The 22,604-nt window shown below is 37.7% G+C and overlaps 1 protein-coding gene across 1 annotated transcript; it reads right to left on the minus strand.

The window, feature by feature from the left end:
- Positions 1-1,067: 1,067 nt before the first annotated feature.
- Positions 1,068-20,304, minus strand: ptk2bb (protein tyrosine kinase 2 beta, b). The gene is made up of 31 exons (XM_062436906.1): positions 20,180-20,304; positions 14,825-15,060; positions 14,278-14,456; positions 14,067-14,154; positions 13,646-13,725; positions 13,261-13,323; positions 12,973-13,027; positions 12,707-12,847; positions 12,461-12,535; positions 11,225-11,326; positions 10,947-11,064; positions 10,760-10,799; positions 10,498-10,532; positions 10,310-10,354; positions 10,116-10,213; positions 9,813-9,894; positions 9,631-9,731; positions 9,314-9,429; positions 8,061-8,161; positions 7,494-7,583; positions 6,539-6,743; positions 5,575-5,683; positions 5,416-5,475; positions 5,206-5,328; positions 4,895-5,047; positions 4,619-4,654; positions 4,196-4,220; positions 4,019-4,053; positions 3,499-3,633; positions 3,265-3,345; positions 1,068-2,053 (listed from the first exon to the last, which is right to left on the minus strand). The coding sequence occupies exons 2-31, from the start codon at positions 15,020-15,022 to the stop codon at positions 1,838-1,840; spliced, it is 2,985 nt and encodes a 994-aa protein (XP_062292890.1). The 5' UTR covers positions 15,023-15,060; positions 20,180-20,304; the 3' UTR covers positions 1,068-1,837.
- Between the last annotated feature and the right edge of the window lie 2,300 nt (positions 20,305-22,604).

A 22,604-nucleotide genomic window follows, 5' to 3' on the forward strand; every position in this document is an offset into this window, starting at 1 on the left:
GACATTACAGTAAACCATAAATAGGCCATTAAAGTAACAGTTGGGATTAGAAACTGCATTGTGATGTTGCTGGTTTACTGGAAGTTGGAGGGTGAAAAGACTAATTTCTAAATTGTCTCTTTTATAAAATGGATTGTTTAAACTTCCAGGTGTGAGAGGTCACTGGGTTCAGTAAAGGGTCAATAATGGTAGAACTGTCACAGTGACAGACTTAAATTCAGCCACACTGCTCCAGCTCTTTTTCTTTTGCAGACAGAATATAATATTTAAAAACCACATTGAAATGCTGGGTTTGTATCAGATTGAAAAACTTTAATTTCACCTTACAGGTTTCTCAACTTCACAACAGTGACATGCTGTACTGAGAGTCTATGTCGAACACTGGATACAGTAATTGGGGTCATTTGTGCTGGTTTGGAGATAATTGACTTTTTTTTTCTTACTTTTTTTAACAGGATTATCTTTTTGGCCATGATTAATCTTATTTTTGAATGACCATACTATGTAATAAATACCATGATGAAAACCCTTGAATATCCTGTCTCATTTATTAAGTGGTTTGAGAAAGACCTTAGGGTGGAGATTGTGTAATTCCTGCTGTAATATAATTTTAAACAGTTTTGCAATCACTCCCTTTTCCCCAGAATGCCATACAGCTGACCTGTGGCATCTCATTTGGTAGTTATTAATGTCCCTGTAACATCCAAAATTGGCCCTTGAGAAGTGATGAGAAAGGACCGACCAAGTTTTCTGGGGTCATCACAACTTTCTGTTGCCACACAGACATGACGGTGTATTATGTATGTGTACTGTACATTGACACACACACACATATATATTGATACACCCATGCTATAGTGCAGCAGGGACAGACACAATAAAAACATCTTGTCAACTTTCCAGAAATGTTTTGATAGATTTTGGGAGAATTTTCATCTTGAATGTATCAGATTGGTCCAAATGAGTATACAGGGATAATTATCGATACTTTATATGAAAAGATTTGCTTGAGTTCATTGTGAATAATAATAATAAGAAGAATACACATTGAGTTGAGTAAGGAAAAACTTCTGCATTTGCATACTCCACAAGAGATGTTTCAATAAACAGACATTATGAACAGAAATTGAAGAACTATCGCATACATCACGATATTTATTTGTCACTTGAATTACGTGCTAGAATTTCATATTTCATAACGATGATAAAAGACATAATATAAAAAAGTTTTGATGCTTTCAAATTGAACAGTGTAGCTGAAACATTGCTGACGATTATTATTCATACCACTGTCATCTTCATCTCACATTTTAACGTAATGCATAATGGTCAAACATGATATATGTATACATACATGAAACACTTGTGTTTTGTCATCTTTACACTTCAATCAGGATTATGAAAGTAAATGATTTGAATTACATGACTTTTTCTTTTCTCTGTTGTATTACGTATTTGTCATTCAAGAAACATTCTTGTATTTACAAGGGTAATTTATATTTTTGAGCAGATAATTTAACTCATTGTACGCAATATGATGCCTGACATACAGACCATCATGTAAATCATCAATTTCAATATAAACTATGTATACACTTATTTTGTGAGGAAATGCATCAATTTTCCCAGTTGGGTTTGTGCACTGAGTTGTAGTATCATATTTATACTTAACAACACACGTACAGGCATGATGAATGTCCAGAGAACGTACAGCTGCTGCAAGGTTCATTTAAGTCATTTGATCACAACAAAGATGTTCGACCATGTGCAAATGTAATTTATGACTGTCAGATGATTTAGCTTGATATGTAAACTGAACATGTGAGTTTACAGTCTATTAGGGGGCCACAGGCTTGGCTAAGTTGGCCCTGACCCTCGCCTGATCCACTGCATCCAACATGTTCTTGCTGTCCATAGCGAGATTGTGAGCTGCTGCCAGCATCTGTTTCTTACACTCCTCCTTCAGAGAGGTAATGGCATTCTGCTGGGCCAACCGCATTTTGCTGATCAGTTCTGCCATGTCATTGTTCAGCAGCTTCTGGGTGCCCTCGATCTGCGAGGATAGTAAACAAAGAATTGATCACTTTTGAAAATTCATGCTCTGACCAGTATTTTGCTGCTATTCACTGGGTCCCCATCAAATTCGATCCAATTTAAAGTTATGTGATCACCTATAGCGCTTTACATGACCAGGCTCCTGCCTACATTAAAGATCTATTGCAGCCCTACATCATCAGCAGGTCTGTAAGGTTGTCTGATCAGGGTTTGCCGTTTGTTCCTAAAATGAGGTTTAAAACTAAAAGACTGCACTTTTGAAGTTGTGGCAGCTAAACTTCAGGACTCTCCACCATTGGATTTAACATCTTTGGAAACTGTGGACACCTTTACACAGCAGCTCAAGGCTCATTTGTTCAGACTTACCTTTGTGTAATATTTATTTATATTTTACATTTTATTTATTATATTTTATTTTTTATTGTTTTATGTATGTATGTACATTTTTGCTTTATCTCCTCTGTGAAGCACTTTGGGACGTCTCTGCCCTTTGAAGGTGCTAAATAAATAAAGTTATTTGCTACTTACTTGCAGCAAAACAGGGTTCAACCACAATAACATTGTAGTAAATAATATGAACAATATAGTGCAATCAAATCATATAGACATAAGTACTATCTTCATGAACATTATAAATGTCCAGTTATATAGTATACATTGATTCCACTCTGCATTATAAACATTTGCATCACACTGTCAGTTGTTCATGTCATTTTGTTCATATGCATGTACATTTTGTCTTTCCCATGTTTACATTTCATCTGGGGTTGATTACATACAATAAGCAGGACGTACATTATATTCAAAATTACTTTGAACCCCACATTAATGAAATGATTAATGATTGCCCTGTAGAAACAACTCTAATATGCAATCTATGCATATTAGAGGGTGGCTTCAGCCAGAAAAGAAAACATGAAATGAATGAATCAATCTTTATATAGTTTTTGTTTTTATTCTTTATTGTTATCTATTTTACTTCTTACTTGTTTATTTATTTCTTACTTACTGTTTATCTGTACTGCTGCAACACCTGAATTTTCTCACTAAGGGCCAATAAATGCTTGTCTTATCGTAATGTAACCTTGTAACTGTAACTTTTTGTTTTTCTGACAAAAGGAGGGAACAGCATGGAGAAAAAAATCAATAAAGAAAAGAAGAGAGGAGATGAAAAAACTGAGCAAACAAGCTGCAGACAATATACTGTACCTCAGTCCTGACAGACTCATGGAGAGTGGGCAGTATGTCATCCACACTGCGAATCAGATCTCTTAAGGCCATCCCCACAGACTGTGAGCAGAAATCAATGCAGAGAGTTAATCAGTTTTATAACTCGGGAAGTTTGTCTTCAATTACAATTCACACACCTTAAAAATTGCTGTTAAATAAGTAAAAATACTGTAAAATTACAGTCAAAAACAGAAAATATCTCTCTCAATGTACCTTGACAATAGTGATATATTGATCCGGCTGCAGTTCAGAGATGTCATTCTTGAGTTGGACAACCACTTTAACCAGGTCCATAACAAACTGGTAGACTTTGTCATCAGAACGGTCTAGCTCGGCTGTGGGCGCAGGCTTCGAAAGAGAGAATAATGTGTTAAAATCCTCATCAACATTACACAAGAGACTGGAGGAAAATATTTAAATGAACGGTGACAACAGTGCGCTTTTAAATTAAGGGGTCACTTCATTTTTCGGCGTAATTTAGACTTTTTTATCTAAAACTCAAATCTAATAAAAATTTAATAGTCTTTTCTTTTTTTTTTAAAGATTTTTTTTCAGGCATAGACACCTTTATTTGATAGTTGCCAGACAGGAAACATGGGAGAGAGAGGGGGGTGTGACATGCAGTAAAGGTCCACCGGCCGGGATTCGAACCGGGGTCCACTGCGTACGTGGCATGCGCTCTAACCACTCAACCACCTGCGCGCCCAATAGTCTCTTCAATTGATATGATTACCTGTGCTGTGAGCCGCGGGGGCTTCTCTGGCGGTGCTGCAAGGCAAAAAGATGAGCAATATAAAAGACATAGGAAAGGAGAGGAAAGAAAGACAGGGGGGTTTGTGAGAGATAGATAATGGTATTCAGAATCACTTGAGATAAAATGAAATTTTGTGAATTTCCTTAGAGCACTTACCATGTTCAGCACCAGCTTCAGGGGACTAAAAAGAACAGACAAAGAGAAACCTCATGAGGACCAGAAAATAAATCTGTCACTGTCAAAATGCTGCTTACATGTACTGACAATAATGCACAAAGGTACAGTAATCCCACATGCTAATTTTTTTCTGAAACTATTATTTTCATTATATTTCTGTGAAATAATCAAGCTCACTTTCCTGTTGTTTCAATGTGTGCTAGCTCCATTTTATCTGCACTGGAGTCATATGGACTACATACTTGTCCAATGGGAATAAGAAAACTATGCCACCAAAAAAGCTGGGCTAAGAAATGTGAGGTACATTACCAAAACTATTTGGCAACAATGATCAAGTGTTTTATAGTCTGTTCTTCCTCTAATCTGACTCTGAAATCACAGTGTGTGTAAGCAGACACCTACCGCTGGGCCGCCAGTGTCCTCTGGTCCCATGGGATCCTGCAAAAGAACAAGCAGGTTTATTTTATAGAATAGGGACATGGATCCCCTCTTTGGAACTGTTATCAGGGGGACATTCAAATTAAGACTAGCGGAGCCTCGAGAGTGAACGAGTGGGTTGACATTGTTTAACAATGCCTCATTCCAAGTAGCTGCCAGGGCTACATTGCATTTGGAAGCAGGGGGACACAGAGACAGAGAGAGTGGGTTGACAAAAGTTACTGATGCTCTGTTTCGCACCAGGAGTTTCTCCTCATTCTGCAGCCACTTTTTATCCTCCATCATCTGCTCTTTCTGCCGGCGGAGAGTGTCCTGCATGTTGTGTCTCTCCCTCTGCCACAGCCGCTGGGCGTCCTCCTTGCTGTTTGGTTCCACTCGGAAGAACTCGCCCTCCTAGAATAGTATGAAGGAACACACAATGTTTTTTTCCATCTCTAAATGCACAAAGAAATTTGCTTTAGTATTACATATGTATGAATCTTTCACTTCATATGTGGACAAACTATCAAATATTCATACATAAGCTGAAAGCTTTATGCTAAGTTTCTTACCCCCATGCTGCGACGTCGAGGGGACTTGACTGGCAATGCGAGAGTGCTCATGGAGTCGACAGGAGACTGATATTCACTTGGACTGGCCAGGTCAGGTGAGCTGGCACACAAAGCCTCGTTCAGCTGCACGGATACACACACACACATATGCAATTATTCTTGAACAGAATACAGCTAACCAGCATCTTTATAAATCATGTGCCTCTGTACCTGAATGTGCAGACCAATACTGAGTGTGTTCCCAAACCGCCCTGGTTTCATTCTTGAAGGCTACAGCAAAAGTCAAGATGTCAAAATAATATATAAGTGGGATACTAGTGGGATTTTTTGTTACACGTGAAAGTTGTTTAATTTGACAGGGACTCGTACCTTGGGAGGAGGCTCACTGATGTGGAACTTTGTGTCAAAAAATTTTGTGGAGCGTGCTCGGTCCCTTTCTCTCTCTATTTCTTGCTCCTTCTCCATCTTGTGGACATCGCTGACAGATTTCAGACAACACATTAGATCATGTTTTATTAAGAGAAATACAAAAGCACAGCTTACAAGCTGTGTTGGTTATTATTAGCTACTGCAAAAAATCATTTAAAATTGATTGACTGTTAATATTGAACATTTGTTATTCAGTGTTAATTTTTACATTTAAAGGAACAGTTTGACATTTTTGGACACACATTTATTAACTTTCTTATATCTGTCTTTTAATATAAGACTACAGCCTGCAACTAACTCTGGCTGTAGACTGCTTACAGCCAAGACCCCATTGTTGTTTTTACACTTCAGTTTGTGTACAGACAAAACAAACAACATTAACATTTTAATTAGTGAGCTTTACAGGTGCTGGTATTCCCCTGTTCTTCCAGTATTTGTGCTAAGCTGCACCAGCCAGCTGCTGACTTATATCAGACACTCTCGGGAAGGAAACAAATACATTTTCCAAAATGTTGAACTGTTCCTTTAACAAATGCATCAAACAAATGCCCCTAGAAGCATCTTTGCAGAAGCTTCTAGGTAATAAAACAGCATAACCAACACTATGAAGCCTTTGTCCTTCTTGTTTATGAGTCAACAGAGATTGGCAATTCGGATTAGAAAACCATTTACTTAAGAGAAAACATTTATTTATGTGAACTGTAGCGCATTATTTAAACACATCCTGAGATCCAACTCCAGCTCCACCTAACTTGTAAATGTGTTCTGATTATCCTAACAGACTCTCCACAATGTTAAAAGAGCTTCAATTCATTATTCTGTGCAAGAGTGAGTGAGAAGAAGAAAAATGGTAAGATATATGTATTTGGAGCATGGCTCATCTTATATTTAAAAAAAGAACTACCTGATTTTGACCACCAGCTCAGTGAAGTTGGGTCTCTCTCTGGGATCGTATGACCAGCAGCGGGTCATGAGCGAGTAGAAAGCAGGAGGGCAGTTGTCTGGCTTGGGCAGCCTGATGCCCTGCTCCAGTTGGTTGATCACATCTCTGTTTTCCAGCCAGAAAAAGGGCTGCTGCCCGCGACTCATTATCTCCCACACACACACAGCTGTGGTGCAATGCAAACACAGAGAAACATTAGGAACGGCCACAAAGCTGATGCACAGAGGCCTGTGAGGTCATGAGGGCCGGCACAAGTTAAGACAGTGACACCACATACAAACTAGCTTTTCTGCATAACTACTAAATTAAGACGTGCTTATATGGGGATAATCAACATACAGAAGAGCATTGCTTTGGAACAATTTACTTCCATCAATAGCCATACTTATTGATACTGATCAATAAGTATGATAACTGATATTTATGAAGGGGAGGCATTTTCACAAGCCATTTCTGGCTTCCAACCTCTCGTATTTTCAAAACCCTTTCTTTTTAACTTTGCTTATCTGAATTAACTGATTTATTTAGATGAATTGTCTTGTCTACCATCACAGTGTGACTACAAGATGATGCTGATACAAAAGTAAAGACAAGAAGAGATACAGGTTGTAATAACAGCAGCAACAACAGCTTGACTACTGAATGGTACATTTATCCCATTGGACAACCTGTATGTGTTTGTAAAAATGTATAGTAAGTGTTTTCTAATCCATCACCTCTGACATGAATAACCATGACCTCAATGTAATTCTAATATCAGTATAAATAATACTTCTCACATCATAAAATCACGTAATGGAAAAAAACTGTGCTTGTTAATGATTAACTACTCAACTGCCTGTTGTTAACTGTGAGTAAGTGAGCTTCCCTGTCTTATGTCCCAAGCCCCTGACATGCTAATGAATCACAAGCTCACCAAACATCCAGACATCACTAGCGGAGGTGAAACGTCTGAAGTTGATGGACTCTGGGGCCATCCACTTGATTGGCAGTCGGGTAACAGACGCTGCAATGAAATGAGAGACATCAGTACTTGTCAGTCAAGATATTCAACATTCATTTAGTAGGAGTATAAGGAGGTCAATTTTCCAAATGGAGCAAATACACTACTTGATATTCCCTGTTTCTTTTCTATTGTGATTGACAAGGATGTATGTCAGACTGTCTTCTCCTTTTTATGGACAGTATGTAAAGAAACAATGTTGAGATACATTTCATTCTTCAGCTTCCTGTGGGAGGTTAAAGCTTGAAATCAACAAATAGTTGCATCTCTGTAGGCAAAAATAATGACATGAATTATTCATAAAAAATGTGTTCAGCATAGTCTTTTATGCAAAGATCTTCCTTCAGAAATATGTTGAAATCTATCTAGCCATATTTATTTTTCTTATATGATTCAGTTTAAATCGGATAAAATGTGAGTTGTCACAATTTATAGATTTAGATGACTGTGAAAAAAAGTACAATATTTGTTTTTAGTTACCTTTGTAGTATTCTTCATCCTCGATGTATCGAGACAGACCGAAGTCTCCAAGCTTCACACATTCTGGACTGGCGACTAACACGTTACGAACCGCAATGTCTCTGTGACAAAAGAAAATGTTTATGTGGGTAGAGATGTAGCTTAAACATGATAATTAAAGATAATGCAATCAGATATTATAGAGGAGCCTAATGTGCATATTATTACTTGGTCTTTAGTCCTTGCTGACTGATTTGAATTGTGTCCATTGATTACTGCCGTGCTGCAGTGATTGCAACGTTAAATAATACAAAAGGCATGTTGACATTTTTCACGCAGGCAAAAACTAATTTCCTTTGTCTGTGTTTTCTCTTCACAGGAGATTAGTTTCACGAGTGGCTGCTTCGCTGCCTGAAACCTGTTGATAACATTCTGCAGAGATGCCCCTCTGTTTTATCTCACATCAGCTTTTTGTAATGTCATGTCTTTGTACGAATATAACGTTTCAGTAAAACATGTTCTATTGTCACTACCTCATAAGGCAAAAGCTTCACTTTACATTTAGTAGTTTTAAGCTGGTTCCACATTGCTGATTTCTCAGATAAATATGGAAAATTGTGATTTATTCTACCTTCCTCTACTGACAGGACTATTGAGCTGTTTTGTGAAGTTATTTCAAGAACACGGTGTAACTCAGTATCATTTTCCCACAACCATGACAAGTGGTGTTTCTTTGGGAGTCACCAATACATTTTACTGCAGCAACAAAAGAGCAAATGTATTATATGAAAAGACAATTACTCCCATGTGAGAAAATATGTCAATTACTGCAAATACAACCTAAAGCACAAACATCATCGCTCCATATAAAAGCAGTGTGGTTAGTATGTCGACTTCCCACAGAAACTTTGCTAAACTATGTATATAAGGCATTGTTTCTCTAAACATTTTATGGAACTTATAGACAATTTATTAAAGTTTACTGACTAATTTTCATAGGATTTGTCACCTGTTTCATGCAAAATTATGAGCGAAAAGTGGAATATTTACATATATGAAGCCTAGTGATAAACACTTCATACATGCTCTGTTCATTTATAGAACAAAAATATGAAAAAGCACCTTTCTACATTTGTCAGTTATTGCCATTTGTCGACTAAATGCTTAAAAAATGTACATACAGGATCTTCTGCTTTAGCAACTTTTACTGAGATGGAAACAGCATATAATAACCCCCGTGAATAAAACACATAAAAACTGAAGGAGGCATTCACCTGTGTACCATGTTGACCCCTTCGAGGTAGACGAGGGCTTTGCAGATCTGCAGGCTGAACAGCACCAGAGTGATATTCGTCAGATTGCTCTGGTTCTGAGTTAGGTAGTTCCCAAGCTGTAAAAATGTCAAAATTTCTGTTAGATTGGACCTTTTGTTGTGCTGAGATGCAACAAATTCAAATATGTGTCATTTAAGAACTGTGATTTCAATGGGCTGTGACTCTTTTTTTGTGTCAATCCTGTTGAGCAGAGTCATTTCCTCTCAAACAACAAACAGTTCAACTGGATTAAAAACAAAAACATGATTGTTCCTCACCTCTCCGTACTGATAAAGCTCCATGACAATCCACACAGGGTCCTCCTCTATGATTCCAATTAGTTTGACAATATTTGGATGATCCAGGTTCTTCATAATTACTAGCAAAGGTCACAAATGATCAATGTTAGACTTAATTTTCTCATTGAATCATTTCCTATTACATATTTCCCAAATAATACCTGCTTCACTCATGAACTTCTCCATCACGTCAGGTGAACAGTCTTTGCATGTCTTCACTGCCACATTAGTCCTTTCTCCATTCTGTTCAATCAACAAACAAAAAGAAACTGAGAAGCTCGTGGAGAACTTGCATGAGCATCTATCCAAGGTAAATATATTGTACTCAAAAAGTGAAAGACAAGTCAACATTTTATAGTCTAGTTTCTTGATTCAGAAACTGTGACTTTTGTTTAATTGCTTCATGGTAAATCTTTTTATACTAGTATTACTGATATATTCTTCAACTGAAAAGATAAACTTACTGCTTTTTTGTAAAATCCATCGTAGACCTCCCCGAAAAACCCCTCACCAAGGATTCGTCCCAGAACAATGTCATCTCGGTCGATCCCATATTTCACAACTGCAGATGAAGATTTGTTGAATGAGATATGTCACAGCTCAAAAGTACTCACCATTTTTATTCTGCAAATGACATGAATGAAAACTTCCAACGAACCTGATTTGGGCCTTTCATCGAGAATCTCACAATAGATATCTGACCCTGAAAATACAAAAGATCACCTCCCATCAATATGCTTTTTCGTTAAGATAATGTCACAAAGACTTAACTGCTAAAATTGTAAATGAAGAAATGCAGTATATTGTAAAATAGAGGTGGTAGAAACAATGAAAACTGTCACTCACCCATACTGTTTCTGATGGAGGATGAAGTGTCTCTGCTGCTCCAAAGAAGAGACAGAATGAGAGAAAGCTTAGGTCATAATTTATCATGTTATAGCTCCTCAGAGCTCTGGCAGAATGATTCAATAAAACAGCCTCTCTCATCAATCTCTAACATCAATAACTTTTCATTTCATATTAATACCAGAGGGAATGAGCACAGCATGGACGCCAGCAGCTGTACCATAAGCGAAAAAGGTTGTGAAAGAGCCAAAAATCCACTCACCCTGTAGGAATCTCAGGGAGGGAACTTCGTGCATTGGCATCTAGGAGATATTGGTTACAATTTAGTTTGTTTGTGAATAATACATTTTAAAAACTACAATCAAACACTATACTGTGACTTTTATCCACAGTAATGTTGAAAAAAGCAACAGGGGAAAAATGGCTCAATCACTGTGATTCATACACACCTTTATTTGCTCTGTAGATAACAGAGTCATCTGTATCATTTTCCAAGCGGCAGTACCCATCAATAAGGTCCATCATGTTCTCTGCCATAGGGACCGTGGCCACATTGACTGACAGACGCTATCAGAAAGAAAACACAAAAGCATGACACTGTAGGCTGCTGTGACTCATCAAATTTCCTGTGCAAACGGTCTCTATAGTAAATTTAACTAACTTCTGATTCTTAGCAGTGTGCAGTGTTACTGTATAATAGGTACTGTAGTGCTGTTGTGATACCTACTTGTCTGACCCCCTCTATCTCGAGGTTTATGAGAGCCTTGCCGTCGCTCTGAGATAAGCATTGTATTCTCTTGATCTGCTTGAAGTCGGCTAGAAACACGGGCTGAAAAACAAGGAATGCTATCACTGAAATCATGATGGACTGATTACATGTGCAACACTGTGTTAGGTACATAATGATGTAAGTTAACTGAAGGATGCTAACAAGATCAAGCAATATGATCCAGTTCCTTCCAGAAATTACCTGTCCCACCAGATTTTCAGAAAAGAGCTAATTGCTTCAGCAATTATAGGAAAACTTTAAAGGTATGGTCCAACATTTTTAGGAAATACACTTACTCCTTTCTTTATGTGGGTGGGTAGATATGTATGTATGGTAGATATGCCAACAGCTGCTTGGCTTAGCTTAGCAAAAAGACTGCGAATAGAGAAACACCTATCCTGGCTGTGTCCAAATGAAACAAAATCAACTTACCAGCACCTCCAAAACTCACGAATCAATTGCCAAGCAAACATACAATACATGCCTGAATTTTGTTCACAAGCAATGTGTTTTTCTAATGAATTGAGTGCTACATTCGTACTGCAGTAGAGGAAAATGATTGGGGCTGACACATGGATGTATAAAGAGAATTGGATACAGCGTTGGGGGTGGGACTATGTATTACTATGAAAGTTGCTCAGTGGCGCTGGTAGCCAAAAAAGTTCAATTTCCAAGAACAAAATTACCCGGAACTACAAGATCAGTGGGCCCATAGAGCAGGCGTACAAACGACTTCTGCCGGCCAAACCAGCTACTTCTGGTTTAGCTCTCTGTCAGCTCTTCTAGATTTTCTAAATGTTGACATTTTTGGCCAGTTTGGCCATTATGTTCAATTGGCTTCAAATCCCGGCGCTGTTCCTAGGCACTTGGTTGGACAGGGTTGCAGGCAACCAGTGGGACTTCAAGAACTAACTCGACTTTTGAGACTTGAGGTAATGGTAAGTTGATTTTTTTACCTTTGAACACAGCTAGGTTAGCTGTTGTCCTTGTTTTCAGTCTTTATGCTAAGCTAAAGTAGCTTCATGGTTGCAGTGCAAATACTAACTCTCTGCAAGGAAGCAAATTGGTGTATTTCCCAAAATTAACAAAAATCCTCGAACTAGTCCAGATATATTAAATATACACAACACAATGTATTGTATGACGAAAAGTCAAAGCTCTATCAGAATATAACTAAATCTCCATCATGCTTACAGCTGAATTCTTCTGTGTGCGTTGGCGAATGCCTCTCCCACCGATGACCAGCTCCACCGACAAACTCCAACCTTGCTGTTTATACATGAAAGTGGTTTAATGTTTGTTATATTAATGTAAACAACAGCATATAAAAGTTTGGACCTCCTGCATTTTATAACAATATCTTTCTATAACTACCATACAATTTAAAGGAAGAGACCCTTTCTTCCTCAGTATCCTGCTGAACACAATGTTGCTACTCACCACCAATTCACATGGAAAGACCTCCTCATCGTAACTGATGAACTCCTGGAGCGTCTCAAAGAACTTGACCATACAGTCATCCTCCTTAAGTGTTGCGTACTGTTGAAATGTTTGCTGGATCAACTTCCGTAGCTGCTTGGACTGGAGCACAACAGGGATATTTTAAACTGTTTTATATGAATACTCGGATAAAGATTGGGAATACCTTTTGAAGCACACATATAAAGCCTATAATAAGAATTATAATCACAGTTGAGAAAGTTTACCTTCATGCTGTTAATCAACTGTTGAGGAAAGAAAAGGTCCAGGCCCACCTCTTTTCTTCATTTGTAAAGCAAAATTCAGCAAAAAGAAATTGTGAATGAAGATATGACTCATCAACTTTAAAATGAACTAAGAAAAACAGCATTGCTTTCAGCTTAACTACGAGGCATTTCTTACATTGTCCAATTTGTTTTTGAAAGGGTTTGATGAGCTTTAGATCACTGAAATTCATACGAGGTCATTTATCCTTCAAGTAAAATTAAATCAAGAATAAGAGAATAAAAACTTACTCTAGCAGCTCAAAGTTAGACTTCTTCTCTAGACCCTTTGCATTCATGTCTTTGTAGAACCTCCTGTAAAATGTAGAAAGCAGACAAGTGAGCAACTAATAAGTCATATTGGTTTACACACCCAAATCCTAAACAAATAGTAAATGTATGATCCACTACTGCATAGTGATAATTTGGAAATCATCATCATCCTCATCATCATCATCATCAATCAAACTATTATCTAAACTAACAGTGCCACAACACAAAGATTGGACACAATTCTGTCAATTCAACCATCTCAAGTCTCCTCACTCATACAGTATCACTGCAATCTTAAACAAATGAAGATGAATTGTGTAATCAGCAAGAGAGAAAGAATGCAGCAAGGAACGCAGTGACTCACCTGATCTCCAAACAACCCAGCTGCAGTGCCATCCCATCACTGACCTTACAGGCATGAAACTGCATGTAATCACTACGCACCTGTCATAAAACATAACAATGTCATAAAAATACAGCAACATAGGCTTGGGTGAAGAGGGGATAAAAGAGGGGGCTCTGCATGCATTCCTAAAGGGCTCCTGTGCTCAGAGTTAAAATGGAGTAGGTGTTGTCTACCAGCCTGACAGTCTGGAGTTAGTTTGTGAAAAAAAGTTTTATTACCCAAAGGAAAAGAGCTTGGTGGTCAACTTAGTTGGGGTCTAACACAGGTGTCCTTCCGCTTCAGATGGATTAAGGTGAAGTTAAACTTCATACCAGCTTAAGATATATAATGTAATATATGTTGTAACTTTTGAAACATAAAATACAATGTAATTTGTTACCTGTTGGTAAAAATACATCAACGTAGATCTGTCATCTTTGAATTTCTCCAAGAAGTTGACAGGAACATATCTGATACGAAGGTCATACCTGTATTCAAAAGGAAAACATCCACAAAAGTTTAACAAATCCCATTCACGGTATCTAATAGTGTAGTTTTGGTAATATTGAAAAATGTAAATATTGACAACCATCTTAATAATCTATCTGTACCTCCACTCAGCTTCCACATGATGGCTCTCGTAGCGTTGCTCTACCTCTCCGACAGTCAGATCTGGATGGAGCCAGTGAAGCTCTTCTGACTTCAGGTGCTTCAGCATAAGACCATAGCATCCGGCATGTTCAATATTTGGCCCCAATCTGCCACAGATCAGAATTGAACGAATGATTGCCTGGAGGAGACAGAACAAATTGTTAATTTTAAATGTCATCCTGAGGTTTTAGTCATCCTTGCAAAATATTTTTACTTTGTGGTTGATACTTTCTTCATCTAAGGGCTAACAAATTGCTTTGAAAACTGACAGGAAGCACTTGCCTGTTAGTGTACACAAAAAGACAGAATAAAATTATTTGGGCACTGATTCAGGAACTTTTTGTGTCTTAAGAAGGCCAAAAGAAACATCTTCTTTGGCTCTGGTACAAAAAAAACAAAGACACCAAATGCCTCAACCTTGGCAGATTTGTAATATATAGTACCAAAAGACAAAAATCAGGTCTGACATCTTGACTCCCTTCCTCATACTTTTTAGATTACTCTCACCCTTATTTGCCAGGAACTGTCACATTTGACCAGCTTGAAGTTCTTGCCCAAGTTGTTGTTGGTGCAGAAGCACACTTTGAGGATCTTGATCGGCCCTGTGTCCTCAGTCAAGAGCGATTCATTTCCGGACTCAGTGTCACTGTTTCTTGGACTGGGCACCTTCCAAGACAGGGTGTCCCCGGACATCACCTCATACATTCTCAAGGTTGGGTTGGCACTGTCATATCCACATCATCCTTCCCAGAGAAAAGAGGAAGTTTTGAGTTAAGATATAAAATGAAAAGTGAAACTTGTCGGATCCGTGTTTAGGTTCTTAAGTAGTTGCAGTCTTTAACCCTGAAAGTGCTGGTTTCAAGATTGCATTCCAAGTAAAGCAAAGATTCAACAGTATATAATTAGAGAAGGTTTACTGTGTCTGTAACATAAGAGTACAAGCTGTTCTGTGATGTGCTTCATCATACTACTGTCATGCTACGCTTCACATTCAGGTTGTGATCTTGCGACTATGACTCACATCGTTTCATTCTAGAGCCGCTGATTAAATTCCTTTGTAATCATGATTTCAAGTGAGGGCCTGTGTGATTCATGAAGAAAAATTTGGTCAGTGTAGGGACTTTTATCATCTATTTCAACAGGTAAAACCCCTTTATCTTGTCTTTTTTTAAATTAGGGTTTTTAGATTTCAAAATATAACTGCCTCAAATGTAAAGTGGAACTACTACCTGTTTACATGCAGGATGACAGGAGCAACAAAAAGTCATTAACAGAAACTACAACACCTTAGTCCATCCAAAACCACTGATGACTAACTTACACATGGTTCCTAGCTCTGTTATGCAACCTGTGTTGATTTGTTCTATGTGTAGCAAGGAAGCAGTACTTCCGTTCTTCTTAAAAGGAATGATCCCAGATTTTAAATACTCTTATTTGTTTAATTGCAGTGATTGGAAGATCAATAACACTCTCATGCCTGTCCGTTCAATAAAGCTACAGCCAGCAACTGTTTAGCTTAGCTTAGCATCAAGACTAGAAACCAGGAGTGAAACAGCTGAATTCTTTGAAGTCAGCTCGAAACACAAACTATGATGGGCGGAATACTTTTGCAAATCTGTGTAAGGTACATAATGATTGATGTTCAATCACCCGAAGGATGCTAACAGGGTCAAGCGATGTGATCCAGTTTAGTCCAGACATGAAATGCTGTGACAGAAAAATCTTGCCAGAATTAGTTTATCCTGCCAAACTCTCAAGAGAGCTAATACATTATAAGTTATGGGATAACTTTATAAGGTATTGTTTGACATTTTAGGAAATATGATTATTAGCTTCATCATGTTGGTGGGTAAAAATGAAGCCTGGAAAAAGCTAGCATGGCTTTGTCCAAAAGTCTCAAAATCCTCCTTCCAGCATCTGTACAAAAACCAATCCATAGGACTTGAAACTTGGGAAAAAAACACCTTTGACACAGAAAAGTACAATGGAACAGTCATTCAAGTCCACTGAGTTCACTGACAGAAACACACTCAACAAATTATCTTTTCATTAAGTTTTACTTTATGTAGTGTTTGTGTAGTGAAATGCGATGTAACAACTTTGTAATGGCCATTTCCATTCAGTTGATTTGTGCTTGATACAAGTCTTTTCGAGCATGTGGTATTCCTGGAGTCTTGTTGTTACAGTTTTTACACTTTAGTTTTTCTACAAATTAAACAATGAAGATATTATTTAATAAGATTTATAGGAGCTGCTTGGTGGATTACATTACCTTCAGGCACAGCCAGGCTAGCAGTTTCCCCCTGTTTTCAGTCTTTGTGCAAAGCTATGCTAAGCAACTGCTGACTCAAGCTACATTTTTACTGTACAGATATGAGAGTGGAAACAATCTCAGTCTATGCAAGAAAGTCAATAAGCGTATTTCCCAAAATTGCAAGACATTCCTCTAAAGAAACAAATAATACCTCGTAAGAAGTTGCAGAAACAAGAGATTCTGCTACAACCATTTATGTAGCTTTAAACAGGTTACTGTAGATAGAACAAAATTAAATTACAGCCACAGCTACACACCTGGAAACATTCACATCCAAAAGCTGAAATCCTGCACACACTTTGATTGAACTTGAACTTTCCTGTTAAACCTAAAATTGCAAGGGGCAGCAACTGACTCCTTGCAAGTCTAAGTCTCTGCACACCCTCCACATGTTAATATTCTGCCATGTCAATCAAAAAACTGTGGGCATGTTGACTCAGCAAACAGAGTTCAAGAGACTGAAACACTTTAAAACAACCTCGACAACACACCTTGCTAAGACGAAGAGATTTCTGCCAGTTACCCACCTCACAATTGTGTCCATCAGAAAAATGCCCCTTGACTGTCATAACCTGTTTTCTCATAAATGAAACTCCATGCTGTGAGTCCGCTGTGAGGGAGCTCCACTAATCTGTGTTAGTTTCTCTCAGGGCTTTCCGTCGCTGTTGAACAGGGTTGTGTTTTGTTAGCTTGAGGCCATGAATTCCCCAGCAGGGCCGTGTGGGTGTGTTTGTGTGTAAGTGTGTGTGTAAAGAGAGAAAAAAGGAGAGAGAAAGAGGAAAGATGAGTGTGTGGCATGGCTTGCATGTTTCACCATCACCTGGGTGTAGGCCTGAGGGGGGTGGGGGGGTTTAAGGAAGCAACGTGTAGAGTTTAAGATTACTACTAAGAAAAAAAAACATAGATTACAGTACGTGGAGCTTTAGATATACAAATACATTCCTTGGCTCATGTGGACAAAACAATGAGAAACCACGATGACTAAAACAGTAAGTATTATACATCATTTCAAATACTCAAAAGCTTCTTTTCCAAAAACTGTGTCTCTGATGATAAAAAGAAACCAGGAATGACATAGTAGACAGTGGTGGATTTAGGCCTCAATATCAAACATGTAAAACAACAAAAAAAACAGAAAAAACATCTAGTCTGAATAAAGTTAGACACTGTGGATAACACTGACTGTGGCAAGGCTTTGAAGATGTTTTCTCAACTGTTGAACCTCTGTGACCTTTAGTCTTCTTCAGGTAGCAAGTGAGTGAGACTTGATTTTTGTCTAGTTTTTAACACGTAAACACTAAAACCCAGAACAATGGAGCGTACACACAGACTGGGTCTGGTCTAAAGCTATGAAAACAACCAGTTTTCTGGGTTTTAGGTGACTGTGGTGAACATTTTTCACCATTTTGTAGACCAAGCAAACAACTAGCAGATAAATCGAGAAAGAAAATAATCATTAGTTGCAGCCCTACACTGCATGCCTGGTCAGATTTGTTGTCATATTATTCATTCATCAGATATTTACAGATATAAATCATAATTTAAGTAAACATTCACAGTTTCCATGTAAGGTATTATATAGCTGCTTGTGTTAAGATAACATTTGAGATGTTTTGCTAACATTGTTGAATACAAAAAAGGCGCTTGTATAAAAAGAGTAAGGTTTTGAGAATATTTTTGTTTTGTATTTGTACTTAATGTCTTGAAAATCCTCAAACAATACTCACTTCTGTGCTCTTCTGTTTTAAACATTTTTGTTTCATTTATCTCGTAAACATTCATTTCACTGAACTCATTAATGTATTTTAAGACATATAATTTAGTTTTTGTTGTTTGTAGACAATAGTCTACCATTTACTATATGAGCAGGACAGCCTTGTCAAGCAAAGCTCTCATTAAAAGCAAACAAATATTAGTTTCAAAGAAAATACTACAAAAAAGCCTCTAATTAAAACCACAGACCGCCATGAATCCTTTTCTTGTGCTTGTTTGTAAAATCACTCTAGTATTTTTTATTTTATATAAAGTGAACAAAAGCAACACTTTCCATGCACACAGTGCTGCTGCCTCTCTCACACGCTGTCATGCTGGCACTTGAGTTGTTATGGTAACAACTGTTCCCCAGGGAGATTTTTATCAAAAACTGAGCCCAGGGAAGAGCAAACTAACTATTTCAACACCCAGCCACAACAGACGCCGCAGCGGGACAATAAATGGGAATATTCATCACCCAAATGTTAACCTAGATTAAGAGTGCCTCTGCAGATTATTGCTGCCCTCCTGACACCTCTGAACTGTTGGGTCTTGTTGAGAATGTATGTACTGGGTCAATGTCAAGAGGAGTGAAAATGTGAATGACAGGGGCTGTTTCAGGGTGACAGATTGTGAAAAATGAGAATGAAATTCCACAGCAGCTGCAAAAAGAGAAATGAATTCATGCATAAGCAGAAGAGTAGAGGGTGTTTAGGCCCTTAATCATGAGGGATTTTTAGTTTCTTTTACTGAATATTAACTTTTGCATTATTTGGTTTGTCCCATATTTTAACAAGCCTTTAAAAGTGACACATTTCTAAACATACAACTGGCTTTAATCTAACATGCAAAATAGGCCCAAATACGACCCAAATAATACATGGGTCCTCATATACCTGCTGCTTGTAATTTTCTACATCAGTTTATTCAATCAATTAACAAAGTTTCTTTACTCTTTCAAGTCTTGGCTCTTTCTCTGTTGTCTTTATTAGTAAACTGCACAGTTTCGTAATGCCTTTGTATGCCAGAATCTGTTATGACATGCAATCCTAACAGGACTAATATCCTTTTCATGTAGTGGTGTCATCAAGTGGTTTCTCTGGATTACAACAATATGGGAAAAGCAGAGCAGGTGTGTCAGACTTTGAGAAATACTACATGCTCAAAGTGGGGTTTTTTTTTAAATCAGGCAGCATTTTGTTGACAAAAGTCTGTGTTTCTGAGATATAAATCTGATGCTTTTATAGCCGCTGTATCGGCTAGGGGGAGAAATACTTTTGTTGTTATTCTAAAGCCTTCTTCTCTGTTAGGTGCTTGTCAACACAGGCAGGCATTCAGATAGGCCTGCTCTCTAAACAGTGTTTTGCTGAGGGTCTGCATATTGCAGCCATGACCCCAGGCACTGGAATGTGGCTGGCTGCCTCTCCACCTGCACAGACTTGCTTTGATAATGAACTAACTTCTCTCTCCTGGGGAAAATGGCAGTTACTTTTTCCCCCGTTGTGCCATTATAATCAATTCCTCACACTGAAAATACTGCTAAATAAAGGCACGTTTTACAAAGTTTTAAAAGAAGTTGGGGCAAAATGGTTAAACCAGTTAAACCCAAAACAGCCTTTCAGAGGATCTCGTGTATTGAAGCAGGCAATTACTGAAACGTAGGCCAGTCTATTTATCTTAACCTCTATAAATATGGGCCTGTTGCAACATTACCTGTTATAACTTATTCGACTCAGCTCAGCAGAAGTTGGAGATCCCTGCGCTGAAAACAAGCATTTACACACCTGAAGTCTTACCTGATTCAGAGTGAATTCCTCTAAGACAGAACCCCGGACAGAAAGTGTTATTCCCTGCGGAGAGTTCAGGCCTGACAGCTCGTGTGAGTCTCTTAGTCGAGCATATGTGGCAGGTAGCCACTCCCTCACCTCTGCAATCCTGCTTTAAGGTGGGCCTATACTTCCTTATTCACCATACTTATTAACCAGGTTTATTATGCCGGATATCCTCCCTTTCCCCCCCCCCCCCCCTGCAAACTATTTAGAATGTTATGTTATTTGGTTATCTATGTTATTTTGTAGTTGTTGTCTTGCAAGCGTTTACTTACTAGCTCAGAAAGGAAATGGTAAGTTTCATAATAATACTAGTTGCAAAACGACAAGAAAAGAACGTGCATTTCTTCTGTAAAAAAAAATCACGACTTTTAGTATATAAATACATTTTACACACGCACATTTGGTCCCGCCTTTAAGGAATTTGACATAAAGCGGATTGAATTTTGCTGAATGTGGATTTCAATGTTTTGATCTGTCAGATAATCTTTTAAACGTATTTCAATCTTCACTGAAAAATACTGGCGTTATAATGATGTAATTACAGAAAGTGAGCAGCAGAGGGAGCTGCAAGATTTAATAAGTCAGGTCTTGGGTTTTCTCAACAGGCCTCACCTTATTTAACAGTGTACATAACATGGACTTAACTAATAATATAAGAATAATCATATATGTTTAACCTTCATCCTATCAACATATTTAACATACTAGGACTACTGACTGGGGATCTCAAGAATAAACTATAGTAAGAAACAACCATCATAGCAGAATGTTATTATTATAGTTATGTTGTTATTATTATTTCAGGAAAGTTTCAGTTCATTTGCATGTTGTATAAAACAAAAATATATACTTACAGTCTTTCCACAAAGCCTTCAAATTGACTGGCTTATATATTCATAATCATTTTAATCACATTACAGAATTTTACACACATTTTGTTATTAAATGAACAGAAATGCTTTCTCAATTAAAAAGTTAATCATTTCAGTTCAAAAAGTTCAGCCCCAAAGATAGAAGATCTAAAGTTGATCATTTATTTAACTAAAAAGCACACACTGTATCCATTTTATATTTAGAAATACAGTTGTCAGTTTTTGTAAAAGAAACAACCAGAAATAATCACAAACTTTAGTCAAGGCTTGTTTATTTATACAGCACATTTTACACATGAGGAAATTCAAAGTGCTTTACATTGTGCAAAACTATAAAATGCATAACTAGATAATACTAGGTAATTAAAAAATAGAGGAGCAATAAAAAGGCAGCATAAAGGATAACAATTATGACGTTTCAGCAGCTTTAAAATGTAATTAACAGCCATTGCAAACATACATTTTCAGTTTAGATTTAACAGTAGACAGCATTGTCTCTAGACTGAGATCTTCAGGTAGTTTGTTCCAGATGTGAGCAGCGTAGAGACTAAAATCAGCGTCACTATGTTTTAACTTCTGGAACCACAAGTCGTCCTGAAAGAACAGTGAAGCCAAAAACCAAAACAATGAGCTAAAAGAAGATAAAACGCCCCATATAGGTGAGGGGAACTGCAAAATAAAAGTAATACTTCTAGGTCATTCACTATGGGTGACTTATCTCACAATAGTCATGTGATCCATTTTTAATATAATGTATTTAATATGTTCTGCTTTTTCAGTCTTGGTTTGGACTCTAGCAGCAGCATTCTGGATCAACTGATTCCTGAAGTTAAACAATCTTTTACATCATCAGAATACAATTATTTTGCCATCTGTATTGCCTGTTTTTCAATTTACAATCAGTTATAGACAGGGCTCGTTTTTTATTATATGTGGCATCAATGCAACACAACCACCAGCTATGAAATACATTCTCTCACTCTCTACACAGATCTCTTGAGAGTGTAAGAAAAAACACATAAATCATCCAAAAAGTTATCTTTAGCTGACATATAATCACATTTTTTATACAGTACATGTGCACCCTATATGTTGTCACCAGCCTATTGGTGGAGTCTAACATGTTTTGTTGTAATGAACATCTTCATTAACAACTGTTTTTGTGTATAATTCTGAGCACGTATATAGAAAATGTGGGGGGGGGGTTTTTGACTTGTCACAAGCATCTTTATATTCACTCGTCCTTCTTTTCCCCCACTGTAGCAGCCAGTGCAGCTTTCTTTGCCAGAGGGTTTGGCATAGCTGTGTGGAGCAGTGACAGCTGTAAGCGAGTTCAAGTCTGGGGCAGAACAAGACCAAACCACACCCACTATCCAGCTACAGAGCACAGTGTCAAGGGCAAGAATCCACAACAGGTGCCCGTCAAGCTCAGATTTGTATGCACCCAGACAGTAGCAGGCACAGTAAGCTTTAGCAGTTACAATGGTTTCACTGTTCACTTGGCTCAATGTGATCAT

This window comes from Scomber scombrus, chromosome 17 (genome assembly GCF_963691925.1).
Source record: "Scomber scombrus chromosome 17, fScoSco1.1, whole genome shotgun sequence".
Classification (NCBI taxonomy): Eukaryota; Metazoa; Chordata; class Actinopteri; order Scombriformes; family Scombridae; genus Scomber; species Scomber scombrus.